General features: G+C 36.6%; 3 protein-coding genes across 6 annotated transcripts in view; 1 reads left to right on the forward strand and 2 right to left on the reverse strand.

Moving 5' to 3' along the window:
* The window catches only part of LOC127060951 (5E5 antigen-like), an 808,761-nt gene that overhangs the window by 399,795 nt on the left and 388,498 nt on the right, over window positions 1-20,468 (forward strand). The gene's annotated exons all lie outside the window — the stretch shown is intronic.
* LOC127060952 (uncharacterized) overlaps window positions 1-20,468 on the reverse strand; it is a 677,448-nt gene that overhangs the window by 375,378 nt on the left and 281,602 nt on the right. The gene's annotated exons all lie outside the window — the stretch shown is intronic.
* LOC103824833 (zinc finger RNA-binding protein-like) overlaps window positions 2,839-20,468 on the reverse strand; it is a 64,332-nt gene continuing 46,702 nt past the window's right edge. For 3 of the 4 annotated variants that reach the window (XM_050986338.1, XM_050986339.1, XM_050986340.1), the window contains 8 exons: window positions 19,894-20,099; window positions 19,493-19,643; window positions 17,910-18,051; window positions 11,371-11,468; window positions 10,483-10,578; window positions 5,267-5,378; window positions 5,059-5,156; window positions 2,839-3,369 (listed from right to left, as the gene is read on the reverse strand). In XM_050986338.1, the coding sequence (XP_050842295.1) occupies window positions 3,190-3,369; window positions 5,059-5,156; window positions 5,267-5,378; window positions 10,483-10,578; window positions 11,371-11,468; window positions 17,910-18,051; window positions 19,493-19,643; window positions 19,894-20,099 (1,083 nt within the window). In that variant the 3' untranslated portion in view covers window positions 2,839-3,189. Of the gene's footprint in view, window positions 3,370-5,058; window positions 5,157-5,265; window positions 5,379-9,005; window positions 9,248-10,482; window positions 10,579-11,370; window positions 11,469-17,909; window positions 18,052-19,492; window positions 19,644-19,893; window positions 20,100-20,468 lie in introns of those variants that run through there. The other variant, XR_007780315.1, reaches the window with a different exon arrangement.

Consider the following 20,468-nt stretch of genomic DNA (forward strand, 5'->3'; position numbering starts at 1 on the left):
TAAGTAGGAAAAAACAACAGATTGCAAATTATGCCTCCCAATTTCTTTTTTTTCCCCCTTCTCTATTACTAGTGGTATGCTGATAAAATCTGTTTGGGTAGAGCAAATGGGTCTTGTTTAATAAAGAAATGAATTTGGCATTGTGTGAATTCTTCACCGACCCATTATCACCAGATATTCATTAAGCAACAAGAATGTTAAATATACATGAAAATTGCTGTAGGAATATTTAAAGTTGATTTCAACTCTCAGAAAGTTGCTAGGTACAATTTTAAGTAAATTTTAAATCACTTCTGAGTAGTGAAATAGGTCTAAAAATAGAAGCAGCAAATGAATCCATCACATTCAATAGCTCTATAAGTTTAACAATTCATTTAGAATTCTATAAGAGGGTAAGATGTTGATGGAAAGTATCCAACAGACTTGCATTTCTACCAATGCCTCTACAGGAACCCATGTGAAACCACAATGCTCACAGACAGCACATACTTAAAAACTAGGCAGACAAGTCAAAGCTTGAAAATACTTCAAAACAGAACAGCTCTCATTTTACTAAATTGTTCCGGTAAAGTGAGCACTGAGGGGAAAATTCTTGCTGAGTACATTTCTTTTTTGTATATTATGACTATAGTGTCTGGCACTTTGAGATTTAACACACAGCATTGTTGAATAAGAAAGGCAAACACTGTTTATTAGCAAACCAATAGCATTATCAAAACATAGGGTATTAAAATGGTTATTTGCTTGTAAATTGATTACTTGGTCTTAACTTTATCTTCCTAAGCACACAATGTAATATTTAAAAACAATACTCACGCTGTACTTTTTAAAACCTTGTTTTTCCATTATTCTTACCTTAACAGGAGTCAGAAGTTACATAGTTAAAATAGCCCATTAAAATGGGCAAGTAAAACAGAAATAAACTGCAAATTCACTCTTCACCACACAGTGCAAAAATCATAGTCACAGCTTCATATTTAATATGGAATCACTTTAAGTATACAATAGTTCAAAAGAACCAGAAACGGCTTAAGAGTTAAAAGCCAGTAGAACAAAAACACAGGAAATCCAAAATACATCTTTGACCTTTTTAATCCTGATTTTTAGGGTTAATCACATGCCCAAATAAACATATTTGTTTTATGGAGAAAGAAACTTCGGTATGGAGTTGAACTAGCTGCATGAATAGCACTTGCAGCTTTCAAAATAAACAGTAATGGCTTATTAGACACCATGGCAGCAAGATATCCCTTTTAAAAAACCAACCAACCAACCAACCAAAAAAACCCAAACAACCAATACCCACCAACTAAGACCAAGCACATGCTTGGAGGCACACATCAAGGCTAGACAAAAGAAACTAGCATAATCCTTTTTTAATTTTAAAGCATGCATTAATTATTGTATGTCTGATGCTGAAATTGGTAAGAAATCTTTCCTACAATGAGAAAGCCTTCCTTTTATTTGATAACCGCTAATAACCACTCCTTTAAAACTGCACTCTAATGCTTGAAGAATGTTATTAATATATTTACTTAAGATTCTCTCTATTTTTCTAAAATACTGTCTATTTCTATTTTACAGGCACATGCTGTTAGCAGTAAGCATTGCAAATAAAAACACCCCCCCATCCTACTCCAAGAGGCATTTATTAAAAAGGTCAAAGATAAAGTCAACCTCAAAATGGAACAAAAAGATTTTTTAATTGTACCAGAAATAACAAATGATCTTTGTAATGTGTGATACACTCCTATAGCCATCAATAGTTACCAGAATGTTAGTCTATGTTTATCTGCAAGCTTTATGGGTTTGCAACAAAGCATAATACACACTGAACAGAATGAGGGAAGCTTCAGTTTCAAGTGTATAATGAATTTTAGTAATTTAATAAATTTTAGCTTTTAGTTGTATATTCCACAGTAGTGCTGTGACAACAAATCACACCTGTGTACCAGAGCATACATCAACAGTATAGTGTAACATTACTACACCACTGCTATACTTAGCTTTTTGAAAGAGACATAAGTGTACATCAAACAATTTAAAGGGTTACTTTTTTCCTTTAATAATGTTCACTTTTTCAGTTATGCTTCACTTTTTAAAATTTGAATTATTGAAAAAAAATCACTGAGAGTTTATACAGAAATAGCTATAAGGAATACCCTTACAGGCACTGATATGACAAACATTTATTTTAAGGGCTGAGAGGCATTAATATCAACAAAGTGGACTGAAAAGAATTACTAACTTTGTCTAAATGGGAAATGCCTGCTTCTGTTTGTATTTTGAAAAAGGAAATTCAGAAAGTTATATTTTGACCTTGCTATGTCACAAAGTCAATCATAGAAAGACCTATGCATTAAACCTAAAATGATAGTTTTAAAAGCCCTTATATTAAAAAAAACCCAAAACATCATGCAAAACTTTGATCAATTATGCAGCTGCTTTAAAACTGTTGTAAGACCATACTCTATATATTAGGTTTTATACTGCTAATACACAACTAACAGCAAAGTTGATTAGATTAACAAAAATTTATATTGATATCACACTATATCACACTTTATATCACACTAAAGAGACAAATGCCAAAATATTGGCAAAAACATTTAATTTTGAGTACTCAAATGGCAGGATAATTATGTGTTGCAACCCCTTCACATTTAGGAAAACAAAAGCAAAAACATAATCCTGCAGTCTAACTTTACAAAATGAAGTTCTGTAAAATATTAATTGGGAGGCCAACAGTTTATGCTAACACAATGTAACATATACAACTAGTGTGAAAGGCAAAGAAAAAACCTTCCAAATAAAAAAAATAATCAAAATACACATAGGAACAGAAGTATAAATGCTGTATTAAGTACAGTCAAGATAAAACAATGCACAAAAGAGAGAAATGGAGACTAAAGGTAGCAACACATTTAAAGAAAATGTAATGAGGAAAAAACTTAACACTATTTTTTCCAATGACAGTTTCCATTTGCAGTCTTTCCATTCATAATCTGTCTGGTACAGTATATCATTAAAATATTCACAATCTCACAGAAGAGCTATATTTTTCTCTTCCAAATCTAATTACTAAGTTGTTTTTGGATATTTTAAACATACATTATTATGTCCATTTAAAAGCAAGGCAACAAATAGACTTTTTATCACCTTCAATCTTAGCAGTAATGTCAAATGTTTTTAAAAGTTGTCAAAATCTTTTTTGTCTTTTTTTCCCTCTGCTTCAAATCCATCAACCCCATCACTGTCCCTTCTTCTTTTACGATTATTATGGATGTTGAAGCGTTGATTCATCTGTGGTAATGGATCCATTCCTAAAACTTTGTGTATTTGACGGAATGCAAGGAGTCTCAGCGCAAACTAGAAAAAGGATAGAAAGAAGATATTTCTGTTAGAAACAAATGTCAATTTAAAATACTTTATCAAACAATTAATGAAGAACATTAGTGGTATATGATATTATCCTTAGCTCTTATTATCCTCTCTTCCTTCCCCCAACAAAGTCAACACAATAAAATGTGTATGTCCCATTTGCTGCTTCGATACAAAATACAACATATTAACTTAAAAATAATATACATGTGTTTTAGCTGATGGACTTGCATTGAAGCAGCCAAGGCTTGTCATGTGCCCCAATATGCATTAGCAATCTTCAGCAAAAGGATTGAATTAAAAGGTAGGGGCAGTAAACTCTTAAGCTGCAAGCATGAATAGCCAATACTGTAAGTAGATACAATAAATATTAAAATTTAAGCTTTCACAGATTTCTTGGAGTGACTTTATGGTGCTGGTATCCCCATCATCTGTCTTTTTTCTCAGAAATGGGTCCTGTAGTTTTAAACTAGGCCCAGAGAGACAGAGAGGGTGAAGCGGGGCGGGGGGGGGGGGAAGCAGCACACAGTTTATCTGCAGAAGCTTCACTTTATTCCCCCAGAATTCCTCTCTCTCACAGACTGTGCTGCCTAGCTCAGACAGCAGAAGACAGATAAGAGCTCAGTGCTCTCAGAGTTCTCAGCTTTTGCAGAGAGAGAGAATGAGTTTTTCTTTCCTTTTCTTCACTGGTTTTCCTTGTTAGCTAAGGCAAGAAAGGTTTTCCCTGAACTGTGCCTTCTTCTGGGACTGTTCAGCTTCTCTCTGGTCCAGGACATCAGGAGAATCACCCGGGGCCCCCCCAAGCTGAATGCCAGGCCCAAGCCCCAGAGAGATTGAGCCACATCCACAGAAGGACTCTGAATTTGCCATCTCTTCAGAACAGCGAGAGGTTCCATTGTTTAATATTAGGTTTTTTTCATGCTTGTGAGTACTTTTCTTGTTAAATAAACAGTTTTTTCCACTTCTCTCCAAGGAGATTTTTTTCTCCCGAACCGGTTGGTGGAGGGGCTGTTGAAATTTGCTTTCTAGAGGAGACCCCTTTGGAGGTTTCCTCCCAAAATTTGCCCTAAACCAGGACAATTTATAAAATATTAAATGCTGGTGCAATTTTAAATCTAATAACATACTACTGTAGAGTAAGCATCTTTACATAGATTATATATATGTAGATGGGAGCGCTTCAAACTTTTAAGGAAAATTTGTTAATTTTAGTACAAAAATGAACTCTATAATACATTCTCTGTTGTGACATTTTTATTGCCTAGCTTAAGACTGATCATTTGAAAGACTGGACTACATTCTAAGAAAGGAAAATTCATGTCCATCATATAGTTCCATTAATAAAAACACCAAAAAAACTCCAAATCAACCAACCACTCCCACAAAAAAACTATCCATCAAATTTAGTTACTTAACACATACTTTTCTGTTATGTGGGGTCATGGGTTAGAGACAGACACACAACACACTGATCATCATCAGCAAACAGCCCTGAGTTTAATATGGCTGCCCTTTTTATAGGGGCTTTGAATCTCCCGGGCCCAGATAGCTGATTGGATGGGACTGCTCTCTGCCCAGCTCTCTGGCCAGTGGTTTGCTTGCATGTAAGCTGGAAAGGGTTGGCTGAAGGTCCCCTGTATAGATTTGAATCCAACCTATCGTACTGTGACACTTTACCTGTGCACTTGAAGTAATATCCTCTCGTTGCTGATCTGTCATTACAGCAAGTGTATCAAAAGGATCTTTCTCACAAGGGTCCAGAAGGCCAGGACCACCTAAAACAGTTAGGCTAATTAGTAGCACACCTCCATCTTATTTCAATCAAGATTACAGATTTTTCATTACTTAAACATAAGCATACAGACACTGATCAGCTGCAACTTGCCTTTAAGGATGATTCCTGAAGATATACACTCAAAAACTCTTCTTAGTGCATCCCCAGGACTCTGTGGTCCAGTAGCACTGCTAATTGCTTTTTCCACAAGCAACTCCATAGCCTAGAAGAACAATAAGAAAATCCAGACAATTTAGAAGACTGATTAAAAAAAAAAAAATCTACTACTGTTGTTCAGTACAGAACTTTTAAAACTGAAATTTTGAAGGATATTACCCATCACAGAACACTTTCAGTTAAAATTTAAAAAATCAGATGTTTGTTAACAATTAATAAAAAGAACGCTACTGTAAGATTAACATTGAGTGTTGAGTACCGATATGCTGCTTCTCATGACAAATTGTCCAAAGGTTTTCTTAGAAATTTATACAGTAATAGCCTACTTGGAGAACTTGTCAAGTCATTTTTTGAGAGCATGAAACATGGTAGGTCACTGGAATCTGTTAGCCGTGTGAATAAACAGCACACAATATTGAAACAGAGTGGAAATTTACCAGGGTGGAAATTCATTTTGGATTTAGGTGAAATGTGCTGTTTAAAAAAAAACTGCCTCAGCTGAAGGAAATATGTGAGAGAGATAAGAGGGACCCCTTGAAATTTGAAACAGATGAAAACCAAAGCTGAGGCTGCGGGAGACAGGACAAGATGACCCAGTAGTTCTTTCTGTATTTTCTGATAAAAAACTAGCTGCAAGTGTAATGGGAAACCAGTAAAATGAATATGTATGAAACAATTGTGAAATTCTTTGCATATGTACCAGTAAGGGGGATAAAAAAGGATCGGGAGTTCTCAGGGGTATGCATGTCCTTTACGGGGAATGATCCCCACATGCATCCAGCACTGTAATAAACATACTGGCTTTACAACTTTTACAAGTTATGGAGTTTTTTCCTTCCACAAATCAGTATGAAATTATGAATTTGATTCATCTCATGAAATTAACAGCATGCTACAGAGAATTTTTTTTTCTACAAGAATACAGAAACTTAAAGTATCCAAAATTTAATGACCTTTTAACATTTAAGTGGTTACTAGTTCTTCAGTTTTGCAAAACTGAAGTTCACTGCACTTTTTGTTTTTTGGGTATATGCTAACACTAACTTAGATGTTAAACAAGTGTAAAAAAAACCTTGATGATAAACAGGTTTTCTAAAATTTACTTTTTCTTTCCTGTGAATGTTTCCATTGTTTGCCTTTATTAGACACCATTTAAAAAAAACTATAAAAGATTTTTGCAAAGTAAGCATTAAATGGATGTTTCAATACCACCTCCTTGGCAAGTTTTATTTTCAAACAACATGTCTCTCTTGGTTTTTGGTGGGATTTCTGGGAGTTTGGTTTTTTTTGGTTCCTCTCCCAAGTTTACAGTTGCTCTAATGTTGCCTTCTATTTCTATTTTCCAAGAATAAATGTCCATTCTAATGTATGCAAGTAACTACAGGCAGTGCTGATTACAATCACTCCCTAAGGGTGCCTATTCCTTTCTATTTTAGCTCAATTTAACTGACAAATTTCAATTCTTGAGCATGGTATTTTAGTACTTAGACTGTATCACTCAGGGTCAAGATTTTGAGTTTTGGCAACAATTTAGTTGTTTGCAAGTATGAAGCAAAATACAGCAGGAAAGAAAAAAAGCAGATCCCATTATTTATTCAAGTCTAGCTTTTTTGGATCCTCATACAATACACTAAAGTCTTCAATTTCATCATAGGAAAATGTGAATTATGATGCCCCAGTGTTTATGTGCACAAACGGCTAGATTTCAAGTTTGGAAAATAAAAATAAATCTTGAATATTGGTGCCTTCTAACTTGTAGGAACTTGACATAATTCTTCCAATTTAGTTTTTATTTCTAGCTATATAAAGAGACTGATACTAATGTGTGTGTTTAGATTTCCTAATATTTTCTATTATTAAAACTACTTAGGCTCTTTCTGAAAAGCTCTGGCATCTCTGGCTTGTAACAGGCTTCTAGCATTAAGGTCAGGAGAAGTTCTGTGTCTAGAAAAATATATTTCTTCAATCTACAAAATTTTATCTGTAACTGTTAGAAATCATATATATTTTAAATGTCTTTTTTTTTTTTTTTTGTCAGTAGGACTTTGCCAACAAGCCAAAAGATCAACTGAATACACAAACTTCAATGGTGATTCGTGGCACTGGCAATGCATCAGGTACCAAGAGTGTTACTGAACAAGTTAAATTTCTTTAATAAGAAGCCTGTGCAGCACTGGGGGCAGATGTTGGAACATTCTTTTAACTTTAGCACAATAGTGTATGATCCCTGTATTTGCGGTTAATGTTTACTTTGTACCATACAGTGCTTATGCAAATACCAGAGATGATTGTGGCCTTGTGTTAACTCCCTATATCTATGACTAATAGGTCTTCTGCCAGCTAATGCATCCTTGTTTACTTCTATCAGTGATTAATATGTATTAGCTGATATCTTAGTTTTGAGAACAAGGATTGTGTGTCAGAGCAAAGAATGATAAGTGAAGTACATTATGACCTGATGACATACTTGAGAAACTCTGAAAGAGAAAAGATTTATCAGAAGATCTAGAACCATATCCAAACAAGTCCATGGAAATAATTACCATATATGCATGTATTCAGGAAATGTGATGAATATGCATTAGTTTCAGGAATATAACCTGGTCTGTTAGGTTGCTGCTCATGCATGCTTTGAGAAGAATCGCCCATGTATCCAGCACTGCTAATAAAGTAATGTTGGCTTTCTAACCTAGCAAATTGGTTGGAGAGTTTATTTCCCATTTTTTGGAGATAAGAGCAAGACAGGAAGCACTTTTAGAGAGAACTGAGACACCTAGGCCTGAAATCTCTCATGAAATCCTCATAGGCAAACTCAGGAAGTATGGACTGAATAAGTGGACAGTGAGGTGTATTGAGAACTGGCTGAACAGCAGATCCCAGAGGGTTGTGATCAGTGGCACAGGGTCTAGTTGGAGGACTGTCACTAGTGGCACTTTCCAAGGTTCTATACTGTGTCCAGTATTGTTTAATGTGTTCATCAATGACTTGGACAAAGGGGCAGATGCCTCCTCAGCAAGTTTGCTGATGGCACAAAGCTGGGAGGAGTGGCCAATACCCCAGGGTGCTGTGCTGCTCTTTAGAAGGACCTCGACAGGTTGGAGAGATGAACAGAGAGGAACTGCCTAAAATTCAACAAAGGCAAGTGCAGGGTCCTGCATCTGTGGAGGAATAACCCCCAGGCACCAGTACAGGCTGGGGGTGACCTGCTGGAAAGCAGCTCTGCAGAGAACGACCTGGGGGTCCTGGTGGACAAGTTGTCCATGAGACAGCAGTGCCCTTGTGGCCAAGAAGGCCAATGGCATCCTGGGGTGCATTGGGAAGAGTGTTGCCAGAAGGTCGAGGGAGGTGATCCTGCCCTTCTACTCAGCCCTGGTGTGCTGGAGTGCTGCGTCCAGTTCTGGGCTCCTCAGTACAAGAGAGACACGAAGCTCCTGGAGCAGGTCCATCAGAGGGCTACGAAGTTGATCAAGGGTCTAGAGTATCTCTCTTAAAAGGAAAAGCTGAGGGAACTGGGCCTGTTCAGCCTTGAGAAGAGGCAACTGAGAGGGGACCTCATCAATGTCTATAAGTACCTAAAGGGAGAGTGTCAGAGGACAGAGCCAGGCTCTTCTTGGTGATGCCAACCAATAGAACAAGAAGCAATGTGCAGAAACTGATGTACAGGAAGTTCTACCTGAATTTAAGGAAGAACTTCTTTATTCTGTGAGTGACCATGCACTGGAACAGGTTACCCAGAGAGGTTGTGTAGTCTCCCTCACTGGAGATATTCCAGATCCATCTGGATGCAGTCCTGTGCCATGTGCTCTGAGAAGACCCTGCTTGAGCAGGGAGGCTGAACCAGATGACCCACTGTGGTCCCTTCCAACTTTACCCATTCAGTGATTCTGTGACACATTGCATCCTTTCTGGCTGCACCTTAGAACAGATATTATGAGAAATAAGAAACAACATTCCTTGTTCTTCATCTATGTGCCTGCAATGTGTTGCAATACTTTAAAAGATGCTTTTACTATAAGTATACTAAAAGTATGCCTGGGTTTATTCTTTGGCTACTTAGTAAGCAATATTGAGGGTACTTACATACTTCTGAGCTTCTGTAAAACTATATTTGTACGGTATATCCTTCATGAAGTATAGCACAGAACTGGATTTTTTTTTTTTACTTTAAATATTTTAAAAAGCAGAAATAATTGTTCCACATTTTTCTGGTCAGCAAGCTTATTACAATTGTAAAACATTTCTCATTGAAATAATGCCAACTCTTATAACTGTCTTGACAATGTTAGCACTCTTCCTGCCAAAACTGAAAAGTCTACATTAGGAAGCAGCACAGTGCAACAGGATTTGGTCTATGAAACAAAAAAGTCAAAGTTGAATTTACCTCCACATATATACACTTCGGAGATTTTGGTTCAGACTAACTTTGTGCAGTCCACAGATTGAACATTTATTAATATTTGGAACACAAGTTGCACTCCTGGAGAGCATCATTTAAGATAGTCAATGTAAAAGAAAGCTCCAAAACCACTCAGCTGCAAGAATTGAGATAGGTAACCAGTTACAACCTAGAGAGCTGTGTCTAAGTGACACTGATTAAAATGCCAATGGTTACACATCCACAGACTAGTACTGTGGTATTTCATCTTGCAGAAGCAACATATTAATGATTGCAGGAATTGCTGTGAATTATTCTTTCAAGCAGCTTTTCTGTTATCACAGAGCTATCTGGGCACAGCTGACATTATTTTCTACCAGTTTCAGTAAAGTCCAAGCAATTCAGAGTAGGTTGTAAGAAAAAAAATAGATTATTTGATACAGAGTAAAGGAAAAAAATGCTAAAATATAGAATAAGTACGCTACTCTCAAAGAATTCCAAAAACAACAAGAAAATTCCTTTTGAAAAAACATTTTCAGCTCCACATGGCAAAACCACAGAAAATTAAAATTTTATAGCTAATCTGGATCGTTTTTTGGGGAAAACCAAAAAATCAGCCAACCAACCAACAAACCACCCAAGCGAAACCTTACATTACTCCTTTTAAAAACCTAAATTTTAAAACTGTAGTAACACATTCCCATGCTTTATTTGCAGTGGATTAAAAAAACCCCAATGTGCATTAAAAAGACTCATTCAAAAGAACATTACTCACCCAGCTTGGAAAATCAGACCAAGTTGGAACCCGCTGACAGAGGTCACGAAGAATACGGATGATAACCACACAGGACTGCAGACCATTAGCTCTAGCCTTGAGAACAATACAAAATCAAATTAATCCCAGCAGGTACAGCAAATAGGACTTGTTGAAAGACTAAAACACCGCTGTTCAATGGAAGCTCAGATACAAGACCGAAACAAATAATTCTACAACTTTATTCCAAGAGCTGCCATTTACAGCAGTATTTTGTACAGGGTTAGTAATTTAAGGTGATAGAAGTCAAAGTGCACAGGTTATACAAGAATAACATTTCTTGATCCCCTATACACTTTGACCTATGTTCACCTGCAACAATAAATACAGTATTTTTGTATATTAGAAATAAAGGTCTAAGAAATAGGTATAGAGATGGAAAGGTGAAGAGAATCTGTTTGGTTTCTTTATTGTGCCTTTGCCAGAATGCAAAGTCACTAAACCAAACAGTTGCTTCTTGCCTTTCATTCCCTACCCTTAAAGAAATAGGAAAAAAGTCTTAAATCTAAACACAAAGCTTTAAACACGTATTTCATTATTTAAAGCAAAGTTACTCTGCAGCCTTATGGAACACATAACAAATATACAACATATGATTACCCCAAGTGAATCAAGCTTTCAACATTGCTTTTTTAATGACCAGAAAAAAAAAAAAGGTCAAATGAACAATAACTGCATACAGCAGTTCCTCCCTACTAAACCTTCTACACCTAAATTCAGGGATCAGAAAAATATTAAGTATTATTAGCATGAACAACACTGAGTGTTTTCACACAGGTAAACATTTATATTACAACTGAACTAATCTCTCATAAGGCTACAAGAAGAAAATAAAATGATGTTCCGAACCTGGAACCACTTAGCGTGGCGTAGAGCAGCCAGAGCGTCAAGGCATTTTTGCCTGTCCAAGACGTCCGGTGGGTCTTTCACCATACCCGAGGTTACATCTAAAATGGATTGAATTGGCAAAATGCAGTGAGGAATGGGTGTTTGACCATTTAAAGTAGCTTCAATGTCACACAGGCCATTTAAAGCTTGAACCCATGAACAACAAATGTAATTGTTCAATAAAAGTCATTCAATTAGTATTAGGGCATTAACCCAGTATGAAGATTGTAGAATCATATTAAACTTTAGCTGTCACGTTATTTCAAATGCATTGCAGATTATGCAATACATAGTACTTCTTTCTTTAAGCTAACACTGGAAAAACATATATCCCCAAAAATTGAATAGAAAAGGAAAAATGAATGGACACAGTGCACCAGCACAGAGACCACAAGACTGAAGAAACACTAAAAATCCACTTTAACAAACTAGAAATATTCGCACTTAGTTTCATGAAAATTTTAATGGTCACGTGCTATTTGGGACCTACTCTTTTTAAGAAAAGCTAAATAAACTAAAAAAAAAAAACAAAACACTTAAAAGCACTAGATATTTTGTGATGTTATTTTTATCATGCTTTAAACTTGAATAAGGAAATTATTATGCACTTTAAAAAACTGACTGAAGGAATGTGAAATCTGTTCAGTTTCAAGAGTTCCATTACTTTTTAATATCCTCTCTTACTCATATAAATTCCTCAGTCCATGATATATGCACTCCAATATCATTCAGGATGCAAGGAAGGATCTGAATAGGGACTGCTTTACTTATGATTCATCAAGAAAAAGAAAAGCCAAAAAAGAAAAAACCAAAGCAGATTATCTGAAAGAAGGGGCAGAAGGAGAATCTGGGGAACTACAGGCCTGTCAGCCTGACCTTGGTACCAGAGAATGCCATGGAGCAGATCATCTTGAGTGTCATCGTGCGGCACATACAGGACAACCAGGGGATCAGGTCAAGCCAGCATGGGTTTAGGAAACGCAGGGGATCTTGTCTACCTAGACCTAGTAAAGCCTTTGACACCATTTCCCACAGCATTCTCCTGGAGAAACTGGCTGCTCATGGCTCAGACAGGTGCACTGTGGGAGAGTTAGGGTTATGGCGGCCGGAAGAACTCGGGCTGTTACGGGTAGACAGGAAGCTTTTTCTTCACCTTCAGTCTGACCTTGGCTACTTGGCCGCACCTAAGACAGGGCTAAAAGAAGTGACACAGACTGCCCAAGCCATAAATACTCTTGAAATCTTTGAATAAACGCCATTTGCTATCTACCACATTGGTGTCTGCAGTGAGTGGACTGAGTGACTCTGTATTTGGGTCACCGTGCCGGTCCCCGGAACCAAGTCGCCTTGCAAAGAACTGCAACAGTGCACGTATTCTTGAGTAAAAACTTGTCTGGACAACCAGGCCTAGAGTGGTGGGGAATGGAGTTACATCCAGCTGGTGGTCAGTCACTAGTGGGGTTCCCCAAGGCACAGTACTGGGGCCAGTCCTGTTTAATATCTTTATCAATGATGTGGATGAGGGGATTGAGTGCACCCTCAGTAAGTTGGTAGATGACACCAAGTTGGGTGGGAGCGTTGATCTGCTCAAGGGTAGGAAGGCTCTGCAGAGGAATCTGGACAGGCTGGATTGATGGGCTGAGGCCTATGGTATGAGGTTCAACAAGGCCAAGTGCCAGGTCCTGCACTTGGGTCACAACAACCCCACGCAGCACAACAGGCCGGGGGGAGAATTGGCTGGAAAGTTGTTTGGCAGAAAAGGACCTGAGGCCATGGTTGACAGTGGCTGAACATGAGCCACAGTGTGCCCAGGTGGCCGAGAAGGCCAATGACATCCTGGATTGCATCAGCAAGTGTGGCCAGCAGGCCTAGGGAAGTGACTATCCTGCTCTACTTGGCACTGGTGAGGCCACACCTCAAATCCTGTGTTCAGTTTTGGGCCCTCGAAACAAGACAGACACTGAGGTGCTGGAATGTGTCTAGAGAAGGACAACAGAGATAGTGAAAGGTCTAGAGCACAAGTCTTATGAGGAGTGACTGAGGGAGCTGGAGGTGTTTATCCTAGAGAAAAGGAGGCTCGAGAGGGACCTTAGCACTCTCTATAACTACCTGAAAGGAGGTTGTAGCAAGGTGGTTGTTGGTCTCTTTTCCCAAGTAAATGTCATGGTTTGACCCTGGCACAATGCCAGTGCCCCCCATGAAAACAATAGGACAGGAGGAAATGACCTCAGGTTGTGCCAGGGGAGGTTTAGATTGGATATTAGGAAAAATTTCTTCAAGGAAAGGGTTTCCAAGCATTGGAAGAGGCTACCCGGGGAAGTGGCTGAGTCACCATCCCTGAAGGGATTTAAAAGAAGTATGGATGTGGCACTGTAGATGCAGTGGACTTGGCAGCGTTAGTTTAACAGTTGGAGTTGATGATCTTGAAGGGCTTTTCTAACCTAAATGATTCAATGATTCTATTATTCTAAAATATTGTAGATCTTTTATATTTAAATGTTCAGAAAATGATTAATTACAAAGCAGATTACTTTGTTACCAAAATAGAAAAGACCACAAGACCCTTTTGGAAATAGTTTAAATCAATGAAACTGGAACCACTGAACAATATGAAATGGTACCTTCAAGTTACTTTAAAAATTGTAGGGATATAATGCAATGATCACTTTTAAAAGTATTTTGTTTTACTAATTATGAAAATGGCTATTGTGACGAGTGACAAAATATACTGGTAGCATAACTGGTGATACACCAGACAAGATGAAAAAAAAAGCCTTCACTCAATGGCACTCATTTCACATGAGCTGGCTGAATGGAATATAATTTACTCCAGCAAGATATAAAGTTAGGTAACTCTGAGAATAGAAGTTATATATATAGTCGCATGAAAAATGCCAGCAAGTAGGGATGACGCAGAGAGACAGCCCAGAAACCACTTATTTATACACAAATGCAAAATAAATAGGATACTTTCAATAGTAGAATACTTTAGAGAGAACTAAAAAGCTATGAATGAACATGGTTCTAAACTTTGCAAAACTTAAATCTGAAGTACTCCATTCAGATTTGGGCATTTTTTTATAGGATAGTCCCATTGCTCTGCACAGGGCTAAAAGGGGGAAGATTTCAAAATAAAGTGAAGAACACAGGTATCTTCTCAAACAGATGTTTAAAATTATGTACTATATATTAAAGTGGAAAGAAGAATAGCTGAACCAACAAGGTATTACACAGCAAATGAAGACATTTGAAGTGGCATTTCATTTAAAACAAAACAAAAATCAAACCGACACCTATACAAGAGGGGTGCCAGGTAAGATAACTGATGAAACAAGTAAAACTTGAATATAAAAAGACAAGGAGTATATTTAGAGGAAATGCACAGCAGGAAAACAGGAGGCAAAATAAGGTTGAGAAATTAAAAATGTGTCTCTTCTGTCCAGTAGCCTAATCAGTCTGTTTTTTACAGTCTTTTAAAGCTACTATGCAAATAGATTATACTGTGCAAACTTCAATCACAATAACTCACTACATAATTTGAAAGTCCAATTACTTCTACCTCCAAAAAAATTCAAATTGGAAAACAATTTTACTAAAAAGAATTACAGTTTAAGTGCACAGAGGAGAATCATACACAGTGCTGGAAATGTCACTCTAAAATGTGCTACTACTAGATATCATATGAATATCCTTGAAACTTAAAAAGACTAAGAAGTTGTAAGACACCTAATTGCACTGAGAATATATTGACTGGAAAAAAATGTATCAAGGAAACTCTTGTAATACTTAATCTGTGAATTTTTGCATCTGTTTTACATTTTAGGATTAACCCCTTAAATAGTCTTTAACTAAATTCAGATGCCTAACCTACCACCCTGTTGAGCTAAGACAAAAAAAGTTGAATTAATTTACAAAACACAAGCACAAATTCTTACCCTATATAACTTAATTTATTACTACCCTAAATATAAGGGGTTAATCTTCAGTTAGACATCCTGTGTCCAAACTACTTCGTCATTAAAAGTTAACAGGCGTATCAATTTTACTAGGTTTTATTACACAGAATACATTTTACCCAGTCAACTATTTGAAAACTAGTGTGAACACTGCTTAATTCTAGGATAGAGACAAAGACAAAAAGAAAAAAACCCAAAGTAACAGTAGGTCCTAGGACTGTGAGTCCAAACCCCTCCTTTGTAAAGTATGGCAGGTGTGACACTGAGCTTTAGAAATCCTTGGTCAAAAATCCTTCCGATGTCTTGGTAGCAACCCCTGACAGGAATCAAGACCCTTTGCTAGAAAGCTTAGGACTGGGGCTGTTAGCTAAAGATAAAAAAATAAAGACACGTGCACATATATATATATGCTTATATAAATATGTACACTTTGTCTGCTGAAGGAAAGAATCCACAGCTGGGTTAGAGCCCTTTGAATGTATCCAATTTGGTAAACTGTCAAATGCACAATACTGTAAGGAACAGTAGCTATGTGGTTAACAGTTTTATTTCACACTGGTTTTGGTTTGTTTTTTTTTTAGCTTTTTATAATGTAATGGGATTATTACACATCAAACATGATTCTATTCCTCATGCAAGTCTCAGTCTCATCTTTACTTTAACTGCAGGCTAAAAATAAAAAAAAAATGAAAACTTTAAACCATTGTAAGACCCAGCACATGAGGAGCTGCAGTAAGAAAAAAACCAAACATATACTATTACTCTGCAGCAAAAAAGCAGAAGTCTTCATAATAAGGCCTCCTTTGCTGCAATAATTTGCAATTGAGTCTTCTATTTGCTCTAGCTTCAAAAGTGAACTTTTTATACTGCTCAGTGTCTTGAAAAGAAATCTAACTTGATTTTGCTTTCCTAGAGGCAATACTCCAGCAGTTGATAAACTCGTTTTAACTCAGGTGTGGGTCAGACAAAAGTACAGATTTGTTTCCTTTAGGTGGCATAAATTAAGGGTTTGATCATAGTAATTTGAAATTTGTTTTTTTTTTAGTTAACATCATAGAGTTTTAGGCCACAAAATGGAAATTTAGTATTGTGGCAGGATCAGTATTGAACTTTTTCATAGTATGTTAATAAACAAACATGGTGTTTAAGGTTAATTTAATTTAATGCTTAATGTAATTTAATAATCAAATATTTTAAAGCATTCTTTATGAGCTTAAATAATACATGAAGTCTGATTCAGCACAGACAAATTAAAAGTCATGTTACACTTAAGATTTTCAAAAAACAAGTAATCTGTTTGGGTGTGACAGTATATGTACAAAGACTTTATAACTAGGAATAATATGTAAAGCTCAAAAATCATGTACAAAGCACTCTTTAAGACTTCAGAAGTCATCCAAACTAGAGAATGTATCTTGACATTTTTCTTTCTGATTATGTAGGATGACTTTGTTAACACAGCTTGTTTACAATGCATTAGTCATAGCTACAGAACATTTACTAATGCAATATAAAAATCTCAATAAATGTAGAGGGCATGTAAGGATGAGAAGAAATTGAAAAAGTCTCTGTGGCTTATATAAATACATATATACACAAGCACAAGTATACATACATACAATTTTTTTCAACCTGCATAGGAGAAGTGTTAAGACAGCCTCAGATTTGTTATACATAGGTTCACTGTCAAACACCAGAACCCTGTTTGCCATGATCTCTTCAACTATGAAAATACAGGATTAAAAGGAAACAAAAGTTAGTTTTATCTGACCCGTAAACAAAAGGAACCAATGCACTGTAAACATTAATCATGCTTGTTGGCTTAAAAGCTTTTAAAGCTTGGAAAGCATTAAAAAACAGACCGTAAAGCAACATTGCTGGCACTAGAGAAACTGTGAACTTCAGAAATGCAATTTTATTTACAAATTTCACTTTCTGCTGCAGCTGAAATGACAAAGCCATTTCTTATTTTCCTAGTCTGAGTTTGCCAGTTGGATAGAAGACTGGTTGCAATATCAGGAGCCTAAATATATTCAAAAATAACTCCAGGCCAAAAAGCAACCTCAGAGTGCTGGAAAAAAAATACATTTTCTTTTAAAATTATAAGCACTGTTACTATTAAAAATATTATAAAAGTACATTTTAAGTGGTGCTGCTATTTGGAATATGTAAATGATGGTATTACTGATCTAGCTAAAACTTGAAAATGTGACCTTTCTTTTAGGGCAGGACTGCATTAGAAAGCCAGTTTATAGCCACTTGTTATAAAATACTTAGTTTTACTTATAATTTTATAAGAGGGGGTGAAAAAGAATCAAGTTTGTACCTTTTCCAGAAAGCTGAGGTTGGACTTCAAATTAGAATTTTTAAAAATTAAATGCATCGTATAAGCATTTTTATAGGAAATTGTTCTCTACTGAGACTGCTTGTTGAAAAACAAGGTTTTGATCAAGTACATTAGTTATGCCAGCATGTTGCCTTCTAGGGCCTCAATGCTATCTTAAGCAGAATAGATAGAAGTAACATCTTTAACAACTTCCCAACCTCTATCCCTCATGTTCTCCTCCCGAATGACTGGAGATGTCAGTGTGATAGTAACTTGCATTTTGGGTTCCACACATGAATTTAAAATTATTGCTGCTTCTGGGACTGCACACTTGATATCATATTTCTCAGGACTTATTACCTAAATATCAAGAAAGAGAAACTTCTATTAGCATGTGGCCAAGAAAAGTAAAGGGAAGAAAATTGATTTCAACATAGCCTTTTTTAACAGAAAGGCAGAAACGCAATATAATTATATGAAGCAAATACCTGTGTATTCAAAGAAACAACAGTATACACAATTAATACATATATATGGACTTGAATACTGTTTCCAAATCATTAATGAAAACACACAGCAGTTGCCAAGCGTGCAAATGAGAAAAAAACAACCAAGTGAAATTCATATAAATAAGTAAATTACATAACAAGAATCTTGACAGCATTTGAGATAAATAAAAGCCTCACTGCCACTTCAAATGCCAGTTGAATGTTTTTCTCATTGGAACAGAGGAGCCTTTAAAAAGCACCAAGATGCAGAGGTGGTTCTTCAAGCTTGCAGTTACAACTTGAGTACTGCGAGTCACATTCTATACTTGGCTATCACAACATCCTCTGATGAGAGCAAAGGACAAGATTAACACTAGGGGGGAAAATAGTAAGAGTACAAGGTGGTTACTCAGAATTGTTTCTTGTGACTAGATTTAATAACTCTAAATACCCCCCAAAATAAAGCTGGAGGCACCTCTATCACCTTCTTCCACAAACTAGAGGGACAAGTGAATTCTCCACAAAGCCAGACCAAGATGTGCAGGTTTTAAGTTTTCTTCTGTTATTCCAGACAAAAGCAAACCCTAGATTATTTTCTAATTAATCTGATCCTGCTAATACTTCTACCATGCCATGGATTCTGTTGAGCATTTTACCACACTGCATTGAAGTACTAATGCTGTGAAAAGCATCCTATAGCAATACTGGACAGGCTTTGCTCAGTAGAGAGTACTCAAGCTAAAAACTTTATTCTGTACTTTCATTTATTGTAGAAATACAGCAAATGGTTTATATGAATTTTGCTGAATGGTTTAAGACTACATGTACTTTTTTCTAGTGCCAAATTAAAAAAAACACATACAAGACTTAGTTAACTACTTCTGGGACTACAAAGCACTGACACATACAAACTGGAAACAAGACAAGTACAAAGAGACTGGCATTAATGGAGAACTTTGACCTTCAGGCAGTGCAAGCTTCCTGTAACACCACACAAATTATGTCTATCACTGCTGGTAACTGGATAATAGTCTTTTTTCTGCTCATTTCTATTTCCCAGTTGAAGGAAATCTATTAAATTATGATTGAAACTACACTGGTAGCATAAGAGCCTAGACACTTGTATGGATGGAATATACAGAAAGCAAAACACACAGCATAGTCCCTGAATTCAGACACAGTCAGAAAATGAAAAGAAACTGTACCTGAGCTATGAAATGCAGCACAGTCAGCCCTACAGACATTTGACTTGAGAACAGACTTTTATAGTATTTTTACCAAAATTCAGATCCAAAAATCTAAATATTACTTACTGCAAGTTGTTTGGGAAGACTTTCAGCAATAAAACCAAGTAACATCTTTGAAGGCTTCTCAGCACATAACAAAACAAGATTGACATTTCGGTCTCCACGGAGTAACAAACCTTTAGCCAAAATGCCCACCCGTAAAACTCCTTTCAAAGCTCTGTGAATTATAGTTAAAAGCTGCATTTAAAATACTATAAAAATCATAAAACTAAACATGAAGATAGATAGAAAAATTAAATAAAATAGCAGTATTCCATATACTCTTGAAGCCACAGTGACATATGCCATATTAAAATCCAAAGGGAACAGAATTCCTGAAAGCACTGATAACAGTACAAGGAAAAACATAAAATGGCTTCAGAAAGAAGTCATAAAATTCTTAAAAAATAATAAGGAAAAAAAATTACCTGTCTTTACTGATGTCTTTTTTGTCATCTCCCTCTTTGCTCTTGCTTTTTTCATGGTCAGTCATATTGTCAGAAACAAGTTTCAAAGCACGCTCGGTAATAGAGACAATTTTTTGGACTGCTTGAAGTTCCTCCTCTGTTGGATATATAGCTGCATGTTTGGTCATCACATAGCGGTCATCAGAGGAGTCAGGGCGGCGTAGAGTCTAAACAGATGAAAAAGCACATTTCTGAAATTTGGGTACACAACAGGTCAAGGCAGGTGACTGTTCTGCTCTCATGAGGCCCCACCTGGAGTACTGAATCCAGCTCTGGAAATCCCAACATAAGAAGGATGTGGACCTACTGGAGCAAGTCCAGAGGAGGCCACCAAGATGATCACAGGGCTGGAGCACCTCTCCTAGGAAGACAGGCTGAGAAAACTGGGGCTGTTCAGCCTGGAGAAGAGAAGTCTCTAGGGAGATCTTAGAGCACCTTCCAGTACCTAAAGGGGGCCTACAAGAGAGCTGGAGAGGAACTTTTTACAAGGGCATGTAGTGAAAGGACAAGGGCTTTAAACTGAAAGAGAATAGGTT

The sequence above is a fragment of the Serinus canaria genome, chromosome W (genome assembly GCF_022539315.1).
Source record: "Serinus canaria isolate serCan28SL12 chromosome W, serCan2020, whole genome shotgun sequence".
Classification (NCBI taxonomy): domain Eukaryota; kingdom Metazoa; phylum Chordata; class Aves; order Passeriformes; family Fringillidae; genus Serinus; species Serinus canaria.